General features: G+C 38.1%; 1 protein-coding gene across 1 annotated transcript in view; it reads left to right on the top strand.

The window, feature by feature from the left end:
- The first annotated feature begins 5,565 nt into the window (after positions 1–5,565).
- The window catches only part of Apoltp (Apolipoprotein lipid transfer particle), an 85,677-nt gene continuing 66,412 nt past the window's right edge, over positions 5,566–24,830 (top strand). The window contains exons 1-11 of the mRNA XM_089738975.1: positions 5,566–5,698; positions 13,088–13,132; positions 14,302–14,420; positions 14,641–14,774; positions 15,897–16,038; positions 17,707–17,859; positions 18,839–19,052; positions 19,824–19,935; positions 20,721–20,888; positions 22,329–22,463; positions 24,292–24,413. Coding sequence (XP_089595101.1) covers positions 5,638–5,698; positions 13,088–13,132; positions 14,302–14,420; positions 14,641–14,774; positions 15,897–16,038; positions 17,707–17,859; positions 18,839–19,052; positions 19,824–19,935; positions 20,721–20,888; positions 22,329–22,463; positions 24,292–24,413 — 1,405 coding nt within the window. The 5' untranslated portion in view covers positions 5,566–5,637. The remainder of the gene's footprint in view (positions 5,699–13,087; positions 13,133–14,301; positions 14,421–14,640; positions 14,775–15,896; positions 16,039–17,706; positions 17,860–18,838; positions 19,053–19,823; positions 19,936–20,720; positions 20,889–22,328; positions 22,464–24,291; positions 24,414–24,830) is intronic.

Genomic DNA, 24,830 nt, shown 5'->3' with positions numbered 1-24,830 from the left:
TCAAGTATAGTTACAAAGGCTGCCCCGCCCTTCAAACCGAAGCGCATTACCGGCAGAAATAGGCAGGATGGTGGTACCTACCCGTGCGGACTCACAAGACGTCCTACCACCTTTTTGTATATCGTTCCCTCAGTGTTGAGGATCGCCACCACATATGACGTTCTTCCACTGTGTTCGATCATGGGTGGCATGGACCGCATGGTACAGACTACCACCAAGTGCTTCTCTTACTAGATCTGACCATCTGACTGTTGTTCTGCCCACGGCGCGCTTTCCCTTTATGCGACCCGCAATTATGAGCTTCTCTAATTCATGTCTGGGAGACCGCATGATGTGTTCGAAGAAGCTCATAACACGTCCCCGGCAGATGGAAGAGAGCCTTTTTCGGATATTCAGCTCCCTTAGAATGGACTTGTTTGTTCTCTACCACCAGTAAATCTGAATTTTAGTTTTAAAACGCAATGCATACATCGTTTATACCGATGTAATGTATAGATCAATTGAAAGCGAGGTAACAATGCGTTGCTATTAAGCGATATATTGTAGGTAGGTCTGGGGCTCTTGTGAGTCACAATCGCATTTATTGACAGAGCTCCGACATCTGGCTCCCGTCGGATCAGTCCAATTAAGTATACGGACTGGCGCGGATTCTGTAGCGGACTTTGGGGCATAAAAAAATCGGTAACGTCTAAACTTGTGCTGAACTTGTACCCGGTTTTTTTTAATGAGGACTTCAAAATAATAGACAATTATGATGTTCAATAATCTCTTAAATGAAGTGAATTATCATATACATAGTTATATTGTTACGCGCTGGGGTACGGGATAAATAAAATTTCACCAAAGCACAACTAAAAACTGTATTCAACACTTAGAACACTTAAACACTCAACAAACACTTTAAAACTCTAATTCGCTTGTTCCGCTTCGCTTCAGGTGATCCGTTCGATGTTCCGATTACTGAATGACTGCGTGCCATTTTTACAACGCTTATAAAGTCGATACATCATCCCTAGAATTATCGAGAATATTTCACACACCTCTAGTAGTAGTTTCCGCTATCTGTCAATAGATGACGTTTGATTCTCGAGCATTCTGGATCCTTCTATATTCGTTCGACTATTCGACGATAGATGGCGTTACTCTTACCGGCGTAACTCAAATCATCAATTATGTACCACGAGAACGATGAATGGTATGAGGTTCTACCTTGGGTACTTCTTGAAATACGTTCGGGATGGAAGGAAGATATTGGTTCGTCATCTGCAGAGTTGGTGTATGGAGAGCCCCTTCGATTACCGGGTACATTTTTCAACACCTCGCCCACAGAAGTCGTAGTCCACAATGATATTCACGATATTATGTAATTTGCATATATTTTGGTGGGAACAAGTAGTATCTAGGCATTATACTATAAGCTATCTTTATGTGTTGTACAAAATAATATTAAAAAAAAAACCAACAATAGACGAATTTAATAAATACAAATAAAAATAACTATTTTTTTAATTTAAATTCAGAATATTAAGCGAGGCCTACGAGCTGACATTTCAAAAAGCGAACACGAAGCACATAAACGCAACGTGAACTCTAAATATTAATTAGAGACGGCCCATTAAACTTCATCTAAATACGCCTCTGTATCATTTACAATTTTATCCCGAAAGATAATCAATCGAAAATCAACTTTATCTTCCGGGATTATGGGATACATCCACAGCAAACATTAGGAATTATACGGTCCGCTCTCGTCCCTCATTTCGATGCCAATTTGCAATATGAAAATGTTACTGTAACTATTTTGTTTGTCTCCGTGAATTAAAATGTATGAAATGCCTGTTTGTTATTGTTCTTCGATACGATTTTGGTTTCCATCCGATTCACTGACACTGTCATTAGACACCTGGAGCTCTAGCATTAGGAGCAAGCATAGGGAACCTGATAACTGTACTCCCTTATAGCGGAGGCTTAAGCTGTGGTTTTTTTTGGCGTCAGAAAGATAGCTAGTCTAAATATTCTTGATGCCCAACAGGCCACGTCCAAGACTCGGATGCGCGTCCAAGACGAAGGTACATGTTTCACCTTGAGTGCATATCTTCATACCCCTTCAATTCATAGAACCGACAATTCTCGGCCACACCACCACCGGATCCTTCGTTCGGGGAGCTAACCTGCTTAGACGGTGCTGCTAACTTGAATCCTGACATACTCCCTTAGCGTAGAGCCTGTGAAAGTCGAAAGGTGCGGTCGCTTGACGCCCGGCATAAGCAAAGGTTAGATTACTTCCCATTGTTACCAACCCTTACTTTCTTTGACTCTTAATGCTGCATTGATGGGCGAACGAGCTGATAGCCCTGAAAGTAGTCTTAAATTGTTATTTAAGACCACAAACAAAGCAAATATGCCCCATAAAAATAAAGTTTCGATGTCTTCTTAGATTCATCAGACAAAATACATTTCAATAACGCGATCTGGGATATGGACGCGATTGTTGAACTTCGAGTTTTATCATTCAAACGTCAGAGGTCACTAAAGCGCGTCGTGCCATTCATTGATGATAAAGTACGCGGAATTTTGAATCATAAATCATCGTAGTTATTGTAAACATATTACAACTCAAAGATTGTAGGGCGTACCGTACCTGCCAGCTTTAGCATCGACCTATTTCTGCCGCGAGCATTCGTTCCGGTTCGCTGTTTAGGTCAACCTTTGTGCCATTGTGACTTACATAATATCACAATTACGAATTTTTTAACGTTCTCGATAGCGTAAAAGTTAATCCAATTTTGTATGCAGTTGGAACAGCGCCTCTAGCGGCAAACGATCCCATTCCATACAGCTATGAGCTAACTTTTACGCTATCGAAAACGTTAAAACACTCGCACTAAGCACACTGATCTTGTTTGTCCACTTACAGCAAATATAGTATATATTTTCTTCGATTTTCGTGAATCACGTACATTATAATAAAACTGGTTTTTACTTGTTCTTACTTATTATTATTTCTGAGGACTATAAAAAGAAGAAATTATACAAAAAAAAATTTTGAAACATAGAGGGTAGTTTGCAAATTATACAAACGTTGACGAATAAAAGTCGTCCACGACCACGAAAACTGTAAACTAATCGAAACTTCGGAAGCAATTTCAATACAGGACGCAGTATATACCTTAATGTCGTGCCTCATTTACAATTAGAATACAAGCCCATGATATTTTCATTTGCGATATTCATATGCACTTCTAATTTAAAGCACAATCTCTCCTCCTCCTCGCGTCGTTTTCCTCAATACTGAGGGTCGTGACTCCCCCGCTGCATCAATTTCTCCCGTACGATTTCCCTCCATCTGCTGCGATCCTTAGCTTCATGAAGGGCATTGTAAACAGCGGCTTGGCTCTGCCCCTGGCATTGCTGAAGTCCATGGGTGACGGTAACCACTCACCATCAGGTGGGCCGTATGCTCTTCTGCCTACAAGGGCAATAAAAAAAAAGTTGATGTTTAGAGAAGATCGTGTTTGGTCCGACCATCTCATGGGACTGCGTCCTCTGGGACGTTGGCCATCTACCTTTCCTGTCACCATCAGCTGTTCTGGATTGTGACCCTCTTTACGAGCAATATGTCCGAAGAATTCCAGCACCCTACGAAGGCGTATAGTGGAAAGTCTAGTTTTGATATGAAGCTCTCTCAGAATGGACACGTTTTACGACAGTTTTCGCTGAAATAAAAACGGTATTTGATTCTCCATGGTCTGTTCCCGCTTAAATTCTTTAATTTTTTGGACAAACGTGAAACTGCATGACGCGGCTCATAAAAATTCACTCCCCTATATCCATATGTCCGTACCGACAATCGGAACGTAATCAGAACCCAGAAGCGATTTCCGCTGACTACACCACATCTGGCGGTTCACATACGTGATCCCATGTCTAATATTGGTCCAATGTCATCCAATCTCAACGAACGATAATTGGTGTTTGATATTGTAACAATGAAAGATTTACTGATACTCTTTGTTGAAGATTACATTACTTAGGATATCTATATAGATAAAAATGAATTGCTGTTCGTTAGTCTCGCTAAAACTCGAGAACGGCTGAATCGATTTGGCTAATTTTGGTCTTGAATTATTTGTGGAAGTCCAGAGAAAAGGTTTAAATTAAATAAAAATAACAATTTTATTTTCCCATTGATGTCCCCCCCGTCGGACGGATTCCTTTTGTTTGTTTTAAGTTTATTTTGATACAAAAGTTTAGGTCTTTTCTTTCTCGATTAAGGCACTACGAAGTCTGCCGGGTCAGCTAGTTAAGGAATAAAAAATAATAAATGAGAAAGAAATAAGTAAACAATATGAATATTCGCATTTACACGTATGACATTTAATTTATGAATCTACAGGTTACAATTAAACAGTTTTTAGGGATTGAGCCTGCATTTATTTTCATTGTCACGGACGACTAAAGTTTTATCGTCGATTGAATTTTTAAATTTTTCTCCTTTTTTTACGTTCAGCATTTACTGTTAATAAAACGTCATATTCAAATCTGAATTCAATTTACTAACTACGAATATGGATATAAGTGTTTTAACATTTGCAAAAAAAATTATAATAGTACATGGTTTTTTCTTTGTCTGTCTTTTGTGCTGGTTTCCAATAAACTGAAACAGCCCACCGATTTTGACAAAACCTTCAATAGCAGGTAGAGAATTTCTCAAATTATAGTCCCAGCTATTTTGCATCCTGAAATATTAATGATATTATTTTGTTTTGTTTAATTATTAAATATACTATAAATTGCGAATTGCAGATTTTCATTTGGTTGGCGGCCAGATTTTTTTTCAAAGAACTTTATTTAACGTTTATCTCCAATATACACGGCTACCTGATTCTCATTTTTAAAACGCTTTTATTAGCTTCAGACGTATGTATCTTAGTATGTAACGGAATCTTTGAACATGATTTTGACCCCCTTCAAAACGTCAGATTAACTCGAAATTTGGTATACTTATTAAGGACCGATGACAATTAAATATTTAAAAAAAATTTAAAAAATAGAAATTCAAAAATAAAAAATGAAAAATAAATAATGGTTTAAAAAAACAAAACAATACGCTTTTATAGAAAATCTAACTACAAAATTGAAAAAAAATAAAAAAAATAAAAATTCCTCGCTTTTTTTCCAATAAAATCATTTTTTCTTACACTACTTTTCAAATTCAATTAATTCAAATTTATTAAAAGTATTTTTTTATTTTTAACTTGGATTTTCTGTAAAAGCTTATTCTTTTTTGTTTTTTAAACCGTTATTTATTTATTATATTTTTGTTTTATTAACGCACGGCACATCTAGTTACAAATAAATCCAACTAAACGCCAATTTCATCTATTAAGTTTTAACAGATAATATTTAATCAATTCTGTAATGACGTACACAAACAGCCAGCAGCGCTATTATCATTAACGATTCCTAACAATTACTACGTAGTCTATAGGTTCGAGAGTTCCGTCAGATAATTAGTTGATAAAATTATTTACTTTGACCCCTCTCTGCGACCCCACGATAAATACTTATGTTATTCGACGTTCAGTGGGCGAAACGTTTGGACATGGATATGATTGTGTGATAGAAGTGACGATAATGTATTCGTGTGTGATTATCTGGTGTCTGTGCTACATTGGAGTCGTCTATGGTTCAGCAAGTATGTTTATTTTATTTTATTGCGACCTTTGTCATGGCTCCTGTTGTCTTTTTCTTGCTTAAGCCTTTCCTGTAAGTAAGCAGCTCACATAGTAAATGGACGTCTTATTGTCGTTGACTTGTATCAGTTGTATGACAGTAAAGAATATCGCTTCCTTAAGCAAGCGCTTGATTGCTTCCGGCAAGAATGTGGAACCGGGCACATGTATATACAAAATTTAGCAGTACAATATTTAAATATGTTTTCAATGGCTTTCGCGAGTCATAAACATAATTTAAAACAAATTTTACGGTTTGATCACGCGTTTTTTAAAAATTATCATTACATTATTTTCAATGTTTCGAATATTTAACAGTTTTCGTGGTCACACGTGGTATCTTCTTCTTAGTCGAATACTTCATTGCTGAAGGTCGTGTCCTTGAAAGCCCTTCGTGGCTCTTTGTACCCTCAGCTTCCATTTGCTTCGGTTTTCGGCTTCTCTCAGGGCGCTCGCAACAGAGAGTCCAGTGAGCGCAGTTATCAGATCCGACCAACGGTTTGGTGGGCGGCCGGCGGCGGCGGGTCTTTTCCCTTCTACCTTGCCCACCACAATCAATCTTTCAAGGTTGTCCTGTGGCCGCCGAGCAATAAGACCAAAGTAACCAAGAACCTTCTGGTAGCAAAACGTCGACAGTCTCATTTCTATACGAAGTTGCTCGAGGACAGATTTGTGTGTAGCACAAATTTAATTTGTACACGTGGTATACAATCTTTAAAAAAAACCATTGTCGTTTCAATGAATTAACGGCCCTCTGGTGTAGTGGTAAGTGACATGGTCACTACACAAGGGGGTCGCGGGTTCGAATCCCGCCAAGGGAAGGTATTTGTATGATAAATACAAATGTCTTTTCCAGGGTTATGGATGTATTTTAAATATATGTATGTGTATAATAAAAATCTTACATTTATTTCCGTTATCTGGTACCTGTAACACAAGTTCTTTACGAACTTATCACGGGACCAGTCAACGTGGTGTGATTGTTAGTAAATATTTATTTATTATTTATTTATTTATTAATGAAATATGTTTAATGTGTATATATATCAAAGTTTGTATTGCTTTTCGTTAATTTGACTAAAACCTGTTAAATGAACTCAGCGGAAAACAAATGAAATTCCAATTAAAGATTTAAGACATTCTAAAAGCAAATGTGACATTATTGACAACGGTAGGCAGCGGCTTGGCTCTGCCCCTGGCATTGCTGACGTCCATGAGCGACGGTAACCACTCACCATCAGGTGGGCCGTAAGCTCATCTGCCTATACGGCAATAAAAAAAGAAAAAAAAAATTTACATTCTTATATATTTTTATTAAAAAAAACGTCAAATTATTGCAAACACTGAAATTCGGTGACCCTTAACGTCTTTAACATGATCCAGTTCATTATGCTCAGTCCTTTTAGACCAATCAATGTATCTTCCATAAAAATACAAATTAAAAAAAAACTATGTAAACCTTATTAAGTAATATAGACAAAATAAAGCGATGGTAAAAATTGTTGGAAACCCAACAAAATTGGTATAAAACCTTTTTTATTGTTGTGATTGTGGTTTCTGACATTACATTTGAATTTTGATTTTTGGAATGTCTTAGGTTTTGTAATTCTCTTTTCATCCGTGCTATTGTACGCGATTTATAAAATTTCTAAAATATAAAAATTTTATACGTGCAATCCTCGCGAGTTTATTTATCAAGTTCCTTGCCCATCCTAATCATACAGTCCACTACAAGAATTACTGTTACACCCTAAAATGAGATAAAGAAAGTTGTTTTTTTAATCTAATGCCATAAATACCATAAACGGGTGGAGACCCTTTTTATTGTCTATAAAAAGGAATTTACGGGCCGTCTGATGGTGAGATATCACGGTCGCATACATATCCTCAATGGGAGATGCAAAGCCATACAATGGCCTAGCCTTTTGCTTTGCAAGATTTTCCAGTGTAGTGGACTATGTAGATCGTTCTGTATCAGCAGTATTTAAGGGTTAAGTCAGTCAAGGTCCGCCGCCATGTTTTCTACTAACAAGATTTTCGGCGTCGCTACCTTAGAATTTCCAAACATAATAATGTCGATTTTGGAAATCAAAAAATATTTAATTCAAAATATCAAATATTCAATATCCAATATATCATGGGGTATAGTCGACCAAGTAGGAACGCAGCTCGGCCGCGTATTGGCTTAATGTGGGGCCGAAATGTCATCCCCCTGTCGAGAGTCACGCCTAAGTACTTAACCTTCGAAGCCCACTGTATGGGCTGATCAAAGATTTTTATGGCGAGCATGAAGCTACCGCGTCTAATTAGTGACGAGACACTAACTGCTAGTGTCTCGTCACTAGTGTCGGGAGAGCGACCCCTTAAAGGAAGGAGCATGGCTGAGCTTTCCGTGGGGTTGATGTCATTTTTTTATAGCACAGCTATTTGACGGTATTGAGATATAATCCGAGGAGGGTTGACGTTAGACAGGTGACAGGTCCTAAAATTAAACTCCTGCCCAATCCCTGTGCAGCATGATACTAGGACATGCTGCTCCGATACCATTAAATACCGGATAAGGACAAGACGAAGAAGGGTATCGCATTGACGGCTTATTCCCCAAAACGCGCATCGCTCATCGGATGGCAAATTATTACCACTCCGAGGAATTAGCAATGGCCGGAACACAGCTTAGCTGCTGAATACTTTTCCGAGTCTCATTGAAAGGACAAGCTCATTGCGCTCGAGGAACATCGTGAAGGGTATTTCATTTCATAAACAGCACGTTGCAAAATTGCTGGTATAAGCTCGAAAGGCGGATTGTGTGATGATCAAAACGTAATCGTCTCAAACAATTCATCAAACAGATCTAGCTCCCCTATTTGCCTACCGTCCTTCCATAATAATAGTACCATTTCCTAGTTAAATTCCAAATGGTGAGCCCTCTAATTCCTATTTTAAGTACTGGAATGATTTTAGATCGTGTTGCGGTTGTAGGTATGCTAACAACGTTCCTATTTCAACCGACCAAGATTTTTGGTTTTCAAGGCAAAAATAAGATGCTTTGCTATTGTATTTAAGAGTTTATGTAGCTTAGAGGACAGAAATGAAGCTTAAGAGCACGTTCGATCAATCTTCTGCTAATTGAGGCCGTCAGCGCAAAAGTGGCATAACCCACAATTTTTCATAATCATGCTTATATATTATGTATATTTCAATTTATTTAAAATATAATAAATTTTGGGGCAAAACCGGCCTATCCATAGTTTCACCCATAGATTACAGATGGCTTTGTTAACATTGGGTACTTTTGTGCGTATTGATTTTTTAAAATTCAAATTCATGAAAACTTAAACCTCATTGCTCCATAATAACTATGGTAAGATTAGGCCACTTTTGCGCTGACAGCCTCAATTATCGTATTAAAAGAAGATAAAGATGCTTACCAAACAACCAGGACAGCATGAACCTAGGCTAAATTGTAATTTAAAAATGACCTTTGAGAAAATTAGTCGAATCATGGAACGGTTTCCTCTTAAAATAAAGTAGGTACCTACTTCATTAACTTATTATATCTAATTAATCATAACCACTTAAAAACAAGTACTTAATCTTAATGTAGGTATAAGACACAACAGCATTTCGCTCGTGTAACTTTGACCTATCAAGCTTAGTATAGATTGATAAGATTCGAAATATTTGCATCATTTCGTATGAATCATACGACTATGGATAAACAACGTAATGATATTACGGTGTAAACAGAGCAATGATTTAAAAAAAAAGAGGAAACATTACAATAATTCAATTTGTTATGTTGAGTTTCCTCACTAATAATAGACAACCGGATAACAATAACATATTTAATATTAACAGTAGTTCTAGTTAAAAAACTAAATTAATCACTTTTTAAAACGAGTTTTGTTAAAGTTTTTAAATTAAATAAAACTAATTTTACGGATCGTCCAAGACCAAGAAAACTTTAAAGCATTCGAAACATAGGAAATAATAATTATAATGACAATAAAACACCAAGTAAATTATGGCGCATTAATAAATCGTCACGGTCGTACAGTCACCGAGATTTAGTGCAAAATTACTACAAATTGAGAACGATTTACATATTATTGTCTCGTTTACAACATTAAATTTATTTTCTTGACAAACTCAACGTCACGTCGAAGCTGTACAAGTCTTACCAATCAGGATATGCCAGAAAAAACTATCTATCACCGGCATAACGGGAAGCCTGTTATAACTTTAATGCCCCTAATGTTTAACGGTAAGCAGCGGCTTGGCTCTGCCCCTGGTATTACTGAAGTCCATGGGCGACAGTAACCACTCACCATCAGATCAGATCAGGTGGGCCGTATACTCGTCTGCCTACAGGGGCAATAAAAAAAAACTTGATTTATCATAAAATTAAGATGAGTGCCGCTACACACTTTGTCGTGGATTGAGCGTCTTAGCCCACGAGTTTCTCGCCGGATCTTCTCAGTGAATTGCGATTCCGATCCGATAGTAAATTTTGAAAAGCACTGCTCTTGTTAGGGTGTTGTGTTAGCAAATTCTCTCAGGTTGAGCCCGTGAGCTCACCTAACTGTAGCGTAGTGGAATAGCCCTCTAATCTACCAACGAATAGGTAGGGAAAAATTCAGTCTCAACATTATTGCAATAACAGCTGTCTTTATCTTTGAGCCCGAACCAATGGTAGTGTTATGGCATAACGCGCGGCTTGAGGTCGAAAACCCATGGAACTTGATATACCCAGATTTACTTCGCTGAAATGACATCTAATATAATCATAAATCTTTTTTTTTTTAATATTAGATTTTTTTTTTTTTAATATTCATTTTTACAATAAGTATTATATCGTAACAATTATTACAATATTTAAATGCCCGGAGCGAGCAACTCATTCCCACTTTGTGCAATATTCTAGATAATCATTGACTTTATAGTAAGCTTTATTGCACAGATGTTCTTTAATAGTTTTCTTATACCTATGTATATGTAGGTTCTGATCTTGTCTGTCTGTCTTCCGTTATCTTGTGGGATTTTGTTCTACAGGCGCACAGACAAACACCCGAATGAATTTCGTATCTTATGTAACCTACTCATCGGCACAACAAGCTTGTGTTTGTTCCTAGTATTTCTATTATGTATGTCCGACTTTTTAAGAAACTCCTCAATATGTTTACGAACATACATCAAATTTTCAAAAATGTACTGGGATGGCATAGTGAGAACTTTAATTTCTTTAAATTTTTCCCTCAGGGATTCCCTTGAGTGCATGTTATAAATAGCATGTATAGCTCTTTTCTGCAGAATAAATATCATTTCTACATCGGCCGCATTGCCCCATAGCAAAATGCCATAGGACATGACACTGTGGGAGTAACTAAAGTAAGCTAAGCGAGCCGTGTCCGCGTTTGTTAACATTCTAATTTTTTTACTGCGTATGCTGTAGAGCTGAGCTTACTCGCCAATTTATGAATATGAGGTCCCCACTGCAGTTTGGAGTCCACTGTTATACCAAGAAATACGGTTGACTCAACAAGCTCCAATGATTCCTCAGAAACAATTACATTACTTACAAAGATCTAAATAATGGTAAATGAACATAATTTAATTAATAAAAGAATTGAATTCATCAGCAGCATTCACGTACAGGTCTTCTTAGGTCAATGGTTGGCAACCTTATCTTTCAAAAGAGCCAAATATAGATAATACACAATTTGAAGTTTATTCAAGGAGCTTTTTTTTTACATATACCTAGTCAGGTCATAAATTCTGTCACATGTTTAATGTAAAATAATTGAAACAAGTTTATTCATTATGTAACCATTCATATACCAAAATGAACTTAACAAAACATAGATTCTTATGACATTAAAGTTTATTCAAAATGACCTCCGTGATTTTGAATACAAGCCTTCAATCTGCGCGGCCAGTCGTCTATCGCAGCACGAACGAGGTCCATGTCAATATCGGCGGCTGCCTTAATCAAGGATGTCTTGAGTGACTCCAAATTGGGATGAGGCTTTGAGCACGCCTTTTCCTCCAAGTGTTGCCATATCTTGTAATCTAACGGATTCAAATCTGGACTGGAGGAGGGCCAGTCTTCGTGCCGGATGAAGTCGATTTCACGCGCCGCCAGCCAGTCTTGTGTGCTCTTCGCTCTATGAGCTGGCGCCAAATCTTGTTGGAATACCCAGTGCCTGTTATTGAACATGGTATGAGAAACAGGTTCCACAAGGTTCGTCAGGACTGTATTTTGATACACAACTGCATTCGTTTTTACACCTTTCTCACAAAAATGTACCTCTGTTAAACCCCAATAAGAAACTCCCAACCATACCATGAGCGAGGATGGAAAATGACCTCGTTGGACACGCGGAATACGGTTGCTCGCTTCTTTACTACTGTGTGCGTACACCTTATCATTTGGTTTGTTGTAGCTCTTTTCTACGGTAAAAAATTTTTCATCCGAAAAAAGAATTTCCCGATATTTTTTTCCCGCGTACTGCTTCAACAAAGCGCGGCATCTCTTCAGTCTCAGCTCCATTAGACGAGCATTCAAACGATGTCCTGTTTTTCTTCGATATGCCCGAAGCCCTAAGTCTTCATTTAACACCCTTTTCACCGTGGTTCTGCTTAATCCTATCTGAAGGGCCAACAGTTTCCGCTTACGTTTGGGATTTCTTTGAATTCGCGCCTTCACAGCTTTTATCACTGCTGGAGTCCTAACAGACCGAGGGCGACCACTTCTTGACCTGTCATCTACACTAGAGTCTTCATTGTATCGTTTGATGGTACGATAAACGAATCTTTTAGTAATATTCAAATTTTTCAGTATGTTTAAAATTTGAATTGGCGCGTAACCGCAACGATACAACGCAATAACTGCAACACGGTCTTCTTTAAGCATCCACTCCATATTTAAAAATGAGTAAAATTCTAAAAGTATACATTTTTATTTTCATGAACAATTCGAAATTCGAATTCAACAAACTTTTTTGTGGCCAGCATTGTAAAAGAAAAGTTTTTACTGTGTGACAATACATATGACCTGACTAGGTATATAACTTTATAGCCTTGTGTTTCAAAAACGTTTACACGTCTCTTACAAGGCAAAAATAAGCAAACTAGCCCATGCCTGAACTAAACATTTCGCGGTAAAGCCAAAGGAGTCAAAGAGCCGCATACACCTCCCGAGCCGTGGTCTTCCGACTCCTGTCTTGTACAATGGAACGTATCTGTCAAGTTTCAATGTCATGTGTTTGCTTGTAAACAAAGTCCTAAAACTGAAATAGATGAAGGTTTTCGAATAGTGTTGCGAATATACTAATATTGACAATTATTTTCAGATTCACTAAAAGATCCGTACATTTGTGGACCACCATCATGTGCACGTAAGTAATAAATACAATATCATGTAAACTACACTACAGTACCGCTTCATTTCAATGCAAAACATTGTAGTGAATTACCTTAAAGTTGGAACCAGTATATAATTTAGTTTTAATTATTGAGCCGTCTTAAAAAATGTCGTTTACGATTAATTAGTTATAAATATATTTTAAGCTACATCTTCTGTAATTAATCTTTTTGTTACTGAGCCCGAACAAACTACACAAACAATTAAATTACAATGATACTGATTATCTATCTATAAAATTGCTACAGTAAGTATTTGTAGTAAGTAGTAGCATCTTAAGTATTACAGTAAGTACATAATTATGTTCTTATGTTGTACATAATTATGTTCTTACTGTAATACTTAAGATGCATATAAATTAAGTATGCAATTACTACTGTACTTACTACAAATACTTACTGTAGCAATTTTATAGATAGATAATTTTTTCAATTTTGTAATGACTATTAAATTTAATAGTAACTAAGTACATAAGTACATAATTATGTACTTACTGTAATACTTAAGATGCATATTAATTAAGTATGCAATTACTACTGTAGTTACTACAATTTTATAGATAGATAACTTTTTCAATTTTGTAACGACTATTAAATTTAATAGTCATTACAAAATTGCTAAGATTTAACTAATGATGACCATTTTGCTGGAAGAGTCCCAGGCAAATTATTTTTAGTAGCTTTTTTGTATGGAATGATTTTGAAAGAAATAAAGGTTTAACTAAAGAAAGTTTTTGTAAATAATATGTATAATATTGATGAAACATATAGCTATTGAGTAGTATCTGGCATGTCAATACTGCTAGAAAATGGTTAATGAGACTAAAGCTTTGGTTTGTAGGAAAAGAACATGAGACTAAGAATAAAGTAATAACGAAAATTATTTATGTCCTCCAAAATTATACATTTTGAAAATTTAACTAAACAAGGCAAATATAAATTTGCTCAAAGGACTTTAATTTTTTATTTGTCTATGATTGAAAGTTAATTTTAATCTGTTATTGAAATTTGTCAAATATGTTTTTATTATATATGGCTAATATGTTGTCCGTTCCCTTATTTCATCATCCTTAGTGGCCTTTCTAATTACGTAATTACACATGTATTTTAAATATTATTAATAGGATAATAATTCTATTTACAGAATCCGAGAAATTCAAATACCTGCCTGATATTGTTTATAACTATGAATACAGAGTTAATGTTGAAACATTATTTGCTGGCTCGAGCAACAACAGGTCTACACTTGATATTAAAGCACAGGTAAACATAGCTAAATACTTTCATAAATCTCTATTAATAATTGCATCTACTTTCGCCATTTAATCTTGTGTTTATTATTGCTATAATATTGTTTCTGATATTTTAAATACTTTACAGCTTTCATGGTCATGGACCCTCAGTTTCAAAAATAATTAACATACTCGCGGTATCACTAATAAACATTTGTGACATATTTAAAGTCCACAAAATATCTTTACAGACCTCAATACTTTTTATAACACCATGCGAAGGATTGCTTCAGCTCAAAGACGTAACTCTGATTGATCAAGACGAGTATTACCCTGTCGATCGTGCGGAAAAATTCATAGGCGCCGTCTCCTCGTATGACCTAAGGTAATTCGCATTTGAACTAAACTAACTTAACAGACTACTTTCAGACATTTTGCGGGATCGTGGTACTAAATCGTGTTCATTTTGAGATTTTGTGTTTGTTCAGGTTTAAACGTCTAATAATGTTGCTTTATTATTTAATAATATTATTTATGATTTTTATAATATTACTAGCTTTTGCCCACGACTTCGTCCGCGTGGAATAGTTCACAAATAAATATGCAAAATTAAATGTATATTTTTCAATATTTCTGAGAGATTTTCTTAATATTTGTTTCCGTAAGAACCTTGTACAGAGTATTAGAAAACTACAAAAAAAAATAAGCCAAATCGGTCAAGCCGTTTTCATGTTATGTCGTGACAACGGAAAACGGGTTTCATTTTTATATATATAGATTTAATAAAGCACTGCTATTAGACGTTTAAACCTTCTTTTTAATATTTAATTTTAATAATCAATAATATTTAATAATTTTCTAATATTTATTCAGCATCTGTAAAAATGCACAAATATGGAAAAATGAAAGAAAGCCGCTGAACGGAAATTCTCGGACTGACCATAAAGTTTCAGTAAAATGATATTTACTGAGACCTTATCTTATTTCACCTCACCTCGTTTCATTTAATTTCATTCCGATTGATTAAAGCTTCAAATTAAGACTTAAACTACATATCTCAAGGTGGCATACACATATTGATCATCATTCTGGAAATCACAACACAAGATGGGAGTTCACCGATGAACATTTGAAATTTTTGTAATAAAATACGTACTTAAGAAATATTCACAATTGACTTCCACGGTGAAGGAATAACATCAAATAATAAAAATAAAATCCGCAAAATTATAATTTGGGTAATTACTGGTGTAGGACCTCTTATGAATCCGCATGGGTAGTTACCACCATCTACCTATTTCTGCCGTGAAGCAGTAATGCGTTTCGGTTTGAAGGGTGGGGCAGCCGTTGTACTGTTAAAAGTGAAAACTCATATCTCAAGATGGGTGGCGGCATTTATGTTTTTGATGTCTATGGGCTCCAGTAACCACTTAACACCAGGTGGGCTGTGAGCTCGTCCACCAATCTATGCAATAAATAAATAAAACCATTTGATTGTTAATTTCAGGTTTGCCTTCCACGATGGTCTTATCACGGAGATTTGTCCGGACGAAAAGGAAGAAGACTGGGTGCTCAACTTCAAGAGAGCCATATTGGCGTTGCTACAAAACACCATGAAGAGGTTCGATATCGACTTCAAGGGCGTCGAGGTAAATTGCAGTCGGTCAAATTGTAAATGATCACTTGATTTAAGTCTACTAAGCAAAGAAGAATCTTTTGACTGGTACTTTGTTAGCGCGCTCTTCTTTCATTTATTATCGTACCCCATCCCAGCTTAGCTTAATTACCTTTTTTTTTCTTCCTACCTAAGCTGAGGGCCTTGAGAGGCTATATCAGCGTAACCTTAACTGGTAGGTGAGCTCACGGGGCTCAAACCTGACGACGTTGCTAACACGAACCCTAGCAAGAGCTTCGCGGATCTACCACCGGATCGGAAACGCGACCCACTGAGAAGATCTGGCGAGAAACTCAGTGGGCTGTGTCTGAGGGTTAATTTACTCGTCGAGCCCTTCGTCGCAAGCGACGGGTTCGACGAGAACGGTGACCAGTGCTCTTAATTACTCTCACTCGGTCCATTCAATTACCTTACTCTATTAGTTTGAGGTCTCTTCTACTGGTGAAGTTGGAAAGGCCTTCCTTCAGAACAAAGAAAGTGATCTATGCTGTGCCCAATCCATTTGCACAATTCGGTCAGCAAACCCTACCCCTGCTTTTGTCCGTTGGGTGATATCCCTTGAAACTTTCGAGGTTTCATAGCAACGGTCAGCATGTAATAATGCCTGCTGGGTCACTTCCTTACGGATCCCTCAGATCTAATAACCTTTGCCTTAGACGCATTCAGCTCTAACACTAGGAGCAGGCTTGGGGACCCCGGTAACCGTGCTCGTCGAACTCGACAAAGAGTTCGACGTGCAACCTAACCAATGCAACAGCCCGCAGAGTTTCTCGCCGGATCTTCTCAGCGGGTCGCGATTTCGATCCGGTAGTAGATTCATTCGCGAAGTAGCTGTTCTTGAGTTAATAGGTCTCCTTCGGAGGCGCTCGGGCAGCTGTTAGCTAATCCCACCCCTCCTGGCAGAGCCTTTACTCGCCCATCTGTCCTAGTGAAACTGGAAAGGGCTCCGGGCCACCAGTAATCCTTCAATCCTAAAAAAAAAAGAAAAAATACTGCCTGCTGCGAATATGTGTTGTGTATTATTTCAATTTACGGATTAGTTTCGATAGATTTGTAAATATATTTACCTACACAGCCATAGTATTACTTGTGTTGCGTTAACACCTCTGAATGTTCACAGCGCTTATTCTTCTTTAGCCAATAGACTGACTATTAATCTTGAATAGTTTGCACGTATACCAATGGAAGCAAAACTAAAACTTTAATCTGACACCTGCGCAATTCGTTGTTTATTTTTATTGCCAAGCAGGCAGACGAACATGCGGCCCATCTGATGGTAAACGGTTACCGTCGCTCATGGACTTCAGCAATGCCAGGGGCAGAGCCAAGCCGCTGTCTGCCAGCAGTTTTGTTAATTTTGTTTCACGATTGAAGTGAATTGAAGTTTCACGGTTTGAAGGGTGGGGCAGCCGTTGTAACTATACTGATACCTTAGAACTTATATCTCAAGGTGGGTGGCGCATTTACGTCGTAGATGACTATGGGCTCCAATAACCACTTAACACCAGGTGGGCTGTGAGCTCGTCCACCAATCTAAGCCAAAAAAAAAACGATATCCAGTGCCTATTTCATGGCCTATTTGACGCCGACTGTGCCCTATCAGCTACGATAGTGGATTCGATAACGGAACCATTGTTCACAGCAAGACATACACGGAACTTGCAACGTCGACTACTCCGTCCGGGGCCAAGAAGACACCAGCCTCATTCTGGTGAAGAGACGGGATCTATCAGAGTGCACGAACCGATATAAATACATGTCAATACTGCAGACAGTCAGATACGACTTTCAGAGCGTAAGTTTTTATCGTAAGGCTTCGTTGAAGATGTCAGGATAAACTTGTTTATAAATACCTAGCGTTTTGCACTATTACTAGTGTTCCAATAAGTTTCTTTAGTAGCAAATTATAAAATACGATGTATTAGTAGATTTTTTAATCCTTTACTAAGGGATAAGTCTAAAGTATGTTCTAACTTCGGAAACTTTAGAAACTACACGTATGGGGTCGACTTTAAGGCAAGACCATATAAGGTTCAAATTCACAACTCCAAATATATTTGACATTAGTCAAAGGCGAGCCTTGAAGTGATTTAAAAAAAATCCTTGCTAATACGAGGAGTTTGTTAACACTTGTTGTGTTAATTACAAAAGCTCAACGTTTATATATAACACAAAATCTAAGTTTCTTTAAGTGCTTCCGTGCCCACTAGATGGGTCGTGAGCTCTTTCAGCAATAGACACACACGCACATGCACACGCACACGCACACGCACGCACGCAAGCACGCACAACCACACGAAATTCCAAATCAATCGAATCAAAGATGCACGAAGACAGACCATCAAAACACACAAAAACATTCATTTTGGTAAGTATAATGCGTTTCGTGATGTTATTTCATGTGATGCCATCCCAATTTTAGCGCAAACATTAACACACTACCTAGAACCGCCGAGTTCGATCACAGAGCGTTTTCAGAGATCTCATTTGCAACATACCAGCCGGCTTTGAAATGAGCTTTTTTTCACTGTGCTTCCTGAACGTACCACAAGTCCTTCAAAGGAGAGTTGCAAACCGTACTCAACTGTAGACCACCACTTGGCTGTGCCTCACTGACATCCTTGAGCGACAGTAACGACTCAACATCAAGTGGGCCACATGCTCATCTTCCTATTGGATAAATATATACAATAAAGATACAATAAAGAAATCAGTCCTTGAAATACCTACAATCGACACATAACAAACGGGTCTTTGTCACGATTTTGTTCCAGAAATTTCAAACATGGCCCGTTTTGAAATCTGAAAGCAAATGTCGCATATCGATCGACCATCACGTTTACAAAGCGGTGAATTGTCGGGAGAGGCACCTCTTCGAACCGTTCTCGGGCAAGAACTCGGGAGCTATGACCACAGTGATACAGGACTTGGTGCTTATTAGTGAGATAAATAAGAGCGACTTCCAAATAATCGCTGCTGAGCCTAAGAGTGAGTGTTTTTTTTGTTTTATATGTAGTAGATGTGGGTCATCATCATCAGCCTGTATCTCTCCACTGCTGGATGTAGGCCTCTCCCATAGTCCGCCACAATGAATATATAATAGATGTGGATATTATAAGCCGCGCCAATAAAGAAACGAATCGAAAATGGCGTCTATGTACCTGCACTGACAGATGGTAGAGTCAACAAATAAAAAGAAAGTTTGTTTATTGTAAAAAAATATAAAAAAACAAATGAGAATGTACTTTACTTTACTTTATGCCCCGGCAGAAGGGGAGGTGTCTCATCTGGGACGCAACTTGCGTAGACACTTTTGCTGCCAATCATCTAAGTCGCATAACTCAAAAGTGAAAAAACTCGAACTCAACAACAAAGTCAGAACTGATATTTTTTCGCATGCAGTACGCGCCGTGTGCGACTAAAGACAGCAATAGTTTAGAGAGAGAACGCATGATCGCCGCCGCCATTTTAGATTCGTTTCTTTATTGGCGCGGCTTATACCTTTAAATCACCTAATTTTACTTTTGGACTATGTTGTAAAGAAAATTAGAAGCTACTTTGCTAGCTACGATGTTATTTGAAAATAAATAAAAATTACGGTTAATTGGTTGATGCTTAGAAGAGCATTTCACGCCCCTCACTGGTTGATAAATGAATTTTCAATAACATTTCTTGTTCAATAAATGATTTTTCCATGCCTAGAGTGCAATAAAGTTTTTTTTGTTTGTTATTAAAACATCACCCTGTGTTTATTTATAGCTTGGGACGAGATACAGAAGCGTTCTAATTTGCTACACCACCACACTACGTATATAGGAGACGACAGCATAGGTCTAAGGAATGCCAGGGAATTACTGAAGCTATTATGCTTGTGAGTATAGATAAAATAATTCGATTTAATAATAATCAAATATTTAGGCTTCATTCAGAAAAATGTAAGTTTAATTTAAAATATTTATTTTATCGACAATATGCGTATATTTAGATTAGCATGAAAAAAATTACGACTTTATTTAGGGTCCTATAAATTGTCGACAATCAATCACAACCCTATTCCAAGACTAACTACAGAAGTATGGAGGGTAGAGGTAAGGAGAAGCTTCTCATGGGAGAAACTTGAAAAAGTATCTCACTTTCAGCACTAAATAATAGTTCAAAAATCCTCCAGAATGGCGCTAGCATAGGCACAGGGTATGATATGAATTGAGCAGTTGTTAACTGAAGTATGCTGAGTTCGAAAATTTAATATATTTAATGACTAGGGTAGTTAGCGACAGTGTAATATACAAGACCTCACATGTTTACGTAGCCCAAACTAATTTCGTCAATATAACCTAAAATTATTGTTGCGGTAAAACGTGGAGACATCGACTGCATTTTTTTATCAGCTTTAAATAACATACTTTTTGTGATTTTGTAGTGCTTACAGTTCTTTCGTCCTTTTTTATTTCTCTATCTTATTCCAATAACTTTCAGCGCCTTTTTTTAAATTTACCCGGTTGCTACTGTAGCGCCACCATTATTTAGCAGATTTTAACGGACACTTTTTCACACACAGATACGGTTCTCCTTACCTCTACCTTCCATACACAGAAAACACTAAAGTTTTTTTTTTTAAAGTTTACATGTTTAAGTATCCTTTTTTAATTCGTATAGAGTGAAAGAGACGGGCGACGAGAACTCGCAGCCGAGCGTGGATGTGAACATGGACAGCAGCTCGACTGTGGGGCTGTGGGGTCGGTTCGTGCGCGCCGCCCGACCTTTGGACTTCCCCTCGCTCTCGCAGCTGCTGGCTCGAGCTCCCACCATGTGTGAGATAGCAACGTACGTATCACCATACCCTTCTCCCAGTCACCTGGGGTCGGCACAATATGTTTTCTCCTTCCATACTCCTCTATCATATACAATTTCTTCGCTCACTCCCCTCTTACACATAAAATAATAAGAAAATATGTGTGGTGTCGTGGGACACCGGATAAGAACGAAGTTCCTTATTATAAAAATATTAATTTTAAGTTCTATTCGAGGTATAAAGAAAATAATTATTCAGTTGTGGCGGGTAGCCATCATACAACGCAAGATAATTGACAGATGCCTGAATCTCGCTTACGACATTTTCAAGATAAAGCGCATATATACAAGTTCCGAACAACAACATTCGGACCGTCGGTCTACCGAGCAATGTCACCGCTCGGTGGAAGATCTTCCCTTTGTCGTATATATCTCCCCAAACAGTTATACATTTTTTATTATGATTTTTTTTTTGATAAAAAAAAAAGTACATTACAAAGTTATCAACTTTATTTTATTTACAATGATTTATAAAAAATATATAATAATAATATACAAAGAAACAGCTATTTATATGAATAATAATAATAACCGTCATCACGTAGACTATACATTAGACACTGTATAGCCATCATACTAAGACTATACATTAAAAATAATGCTTTCATAGATTAGTAATATATTTATTTGAGACCATAGAGTATTAAGCGGTAGGCAGCGGCTTGGCTCTGCCCCTGGCATTGCTGAAGTCCATGGGCGACGGTAACCACTCACCATCAGGTGGGCCGTATGCTCGTCTGCCTACAAAGGCAATAAAAAAAAAAAGATGACAGATCAAACACAGGGTGTAAATAGACTATTATCAGAACGGCAATTCGCTGAGCTCAGATATTGTCTTTTCAACGCGGAGACACAGCTCTTGATTCACAGAAGGACTTATTTCTGTCCCACGAAGAGTGCTCTAAAACCTGGCAAACCTGGAACCGCTGGTCATTCAGGCGGCGTCTATAGATACCATGTCTCCACAGGGCTCCCCGAGGGAACGGATAACACCCTGTATAAATCAATTGTCAGGCGGGTACCAATTTTTCTAATGAAATACGTACTCAACAAATGTTCACGATTGACTTCCACCGTGAAGGAAATAACATTGTGTAATAAAAATGAAACTCGCAAAATTATAATTTGCGTAATTACTGGTGGTAGGACCCCTTGTGAGTCCGCGCAGGTAAGTACCACCGCCCTGCCTATTTCTGCCGTGAAGCAGTAATGCGTTTCGGTTTGAAAGGTGGGGCAGCCGTTGTAACTATATTGAGACCTTAGAACTTATATCTCAAGGTGGGTGGCGCATTTACCTTGTAGATGTCTATGGGCTCCAGTAACCACTAAACACCAGGTGGGCTGTGAGCTCGTCCACCCATCTAAGCAATAAATTAAAAAAAATCTAAGATTTACTTCCGTATCCTTTTACAGAAAACACATGCTGGACGCCCTTCCGTACATCGCCAGCACCGGCTCAGTGGAGCTCATCAAGAACATGATAACAGAAGCCGCTATCGACACCGAGACCAGACACGAGTGGCTAATGTCCATGGCAATGATACCGAGGTACGTTGTGATAAACAGATTATGTTCTTACTAATATTATGTGTATTGGAGTGATGTAGTCATGACGTCTTACGTAGCATGGGTGAATAAACTCCTCAGCATTGGACTCCAACTGACTCCTAGCTGCCCACCTCGGACCCGTACAATTTATCTCCCGGCGCCCTGCATATCCTCTCATCATAAGGGTGGAGCATTCTCCCAGCTCCCGGCAGCAACACCCTTTTTCTGTCTTCTTCTATTCTCATCGCTTCATCCAAATCAATCTTCTGTGAGGGTTTTTTTTTTCATCTTCTGTAATGATTTGAAAATCTTCTTTTCTCTTATTTCTCGTCTTCACAAACTTCTATTCTTCATAATTGTATTTCTTCATAATTGATTCAGCTACTCTCGTATTTTACGTAATTTGCAAAATTTTAACTGCTCTCTAAGGGTCGCCATGTATTGGAGTGATGTAGGTCATGACGTCTTATATGAATATGATAGTATATCTGTTAGGTTGTCACGGAAAAATCCCTAAATCAATGTTAACGAAATTCAGTATGGAAATAGATTGAGATATGGTCAGAATATAGGCTACTTTTCATTTCGCTTCGGACCGCGATTCTTCGATCACGACATAGTAGTACGGCCAGGTAACTAATACCACGAAATTTTATTGGCCTGGCCATTAGATTTATAATTGGTCGTGTAATGTATAAATACACAAAGGCACATATTATGATGTTTCGTCGAATAATACACCGTATGATTTTGACTAGAGGCAAATTACTGGTGTTAGGACCTCTTGTGATTCCGCACGGGTAGGCACCACCACCCTGCCCATATCTGCCGTGAAGCAGTACTGCGTTTCGGTTTGAAGGTTAGGGCAGCCGTTGTAACTATACTGAGACCTTAGAACTTATATTTCAAGGTGAGTGTCGCATTTACGTTGTAGATGTCTATGGGCTCCAGTAACCACTTAACACCAGATGGGCTGTGAGCTCGTCCACCCACTAAGCAATAAAAAAAAATAATGCCAGATGCGGTCGTCAATTCGAATCGGATATAACGTAGTACAGATTGATGCCAATGGTCTCTAAAGTACACCCTTCATTTCTTTCTTTGCCGTATAACTCTTGGCAGAGCGGTCGTGGTCTTCAGTCAGTATCATTGCTGATAGCAGATGTTATGTGCCTCACGAGCAATCACCACTTTCCCGGTTTTGCCGACTTGACTTTATCGGTCCATCGCATGGGCAACTTTCTACGTAGTCTGGTGTCTTCTACCTTGCTGTGAACGTATACCCTTTATAGACGCTTTCAATTTTTATTTTTTATTGCTTAGCTGGGTGGTCAGCTCACAGCCCACCTGGTGTTAAATGGTTACCGGAGCCCATAGACATCTAAAACGTAAATGCCGTCACTTACCTTAATTTCTAAGGTCTCAGTATAGTTACAACGGCTGCCTCAGCCTTCAAACTGAAACGCATTACTGCTTCAAGGCAGAAATAGGCAGGGTGGTGGTACCCACCCGTGCGGACTCACAAGAGGTCCCAGCACCAGTAATTACGCAAATTATAATTTTGCGGGTTTTTACTACACGATATTATTCCTTCACCGTGGAAATCAATCCTGAACATTTGTTAAGTACGTATTTCATTAGAAAAATGAGTACTTGCCAGCGGGATTCGAACACCGGTGCATCGCTATACACGAATGCACCGGACGTCTTATCCTTTAGGCCACAACGATAAAGCTGTAGTCACCCACCAATATACAAAGCTTTTTAAGTAAATACGTATTTATTTAACGGGGCTACGTTTTTTTGAAAATGAGAACTTCTTTTTCAGACCGAAGCTATCGATGTTGGAGAGTATGTTGGAATTGATCAAAACATACAAGAATGATAAGGTGGTCAGTTTCACGGTCTCATCTATGGTCCACTCCTACTGCAAGCACAGCGGAAAGTCGTGTGAGTTTCCCATCCTCATACCAAGCATAAGCTTTTTTTTATTGCTCTTGTAGGCAGACGAGCATACGGCCCACCTGATATTGAGTGGTTACCGTCGCCTGTGGACTTCAGCAATGCCAGGGGCAAAGCCAAGCTGCTGCCTACCGCTTAATACTCTCCGCAAGCCTCGCTTGAAGAAGGACATGTCATAGCGCTCGGGAAACACCGTGGAGGGGAGCTCATTCCATAGCCGGATGGTGCGTGGCATAAAACCTATGGTGAATTTAACTCAAATTTGTATCGGTATTTGGAACAGCGCCCCTAGCGGCAAACGTAGGGACGCTGTTTCAACTCCAATTCAAATTTGAGTTAACTCTTACGCGATCGAGAAGTTAAAAAACTCGCATTAAGCACACTGCATATCTGATATGCGACAAA

This window comes from Bombyx mandarina, chromosome 28 (assembly GCF_030267445.1).
Source record: "Bombyx mandarina strain Sakado chromosome 28, ASM3026744v2".
Taxonomy (NCBI): domain Eukaryota; kingdom Metazoa; phylum Arthropoda; class Insecta; order Lepidoptera; family Bombycidae; genus Bombyx; species Bombyx mandarina.
The sequence above is the reverse complement of the archived record's forward strand: the minus strand, read 5'-3'. Positions and strand labels throughout refer to the sequence as shown.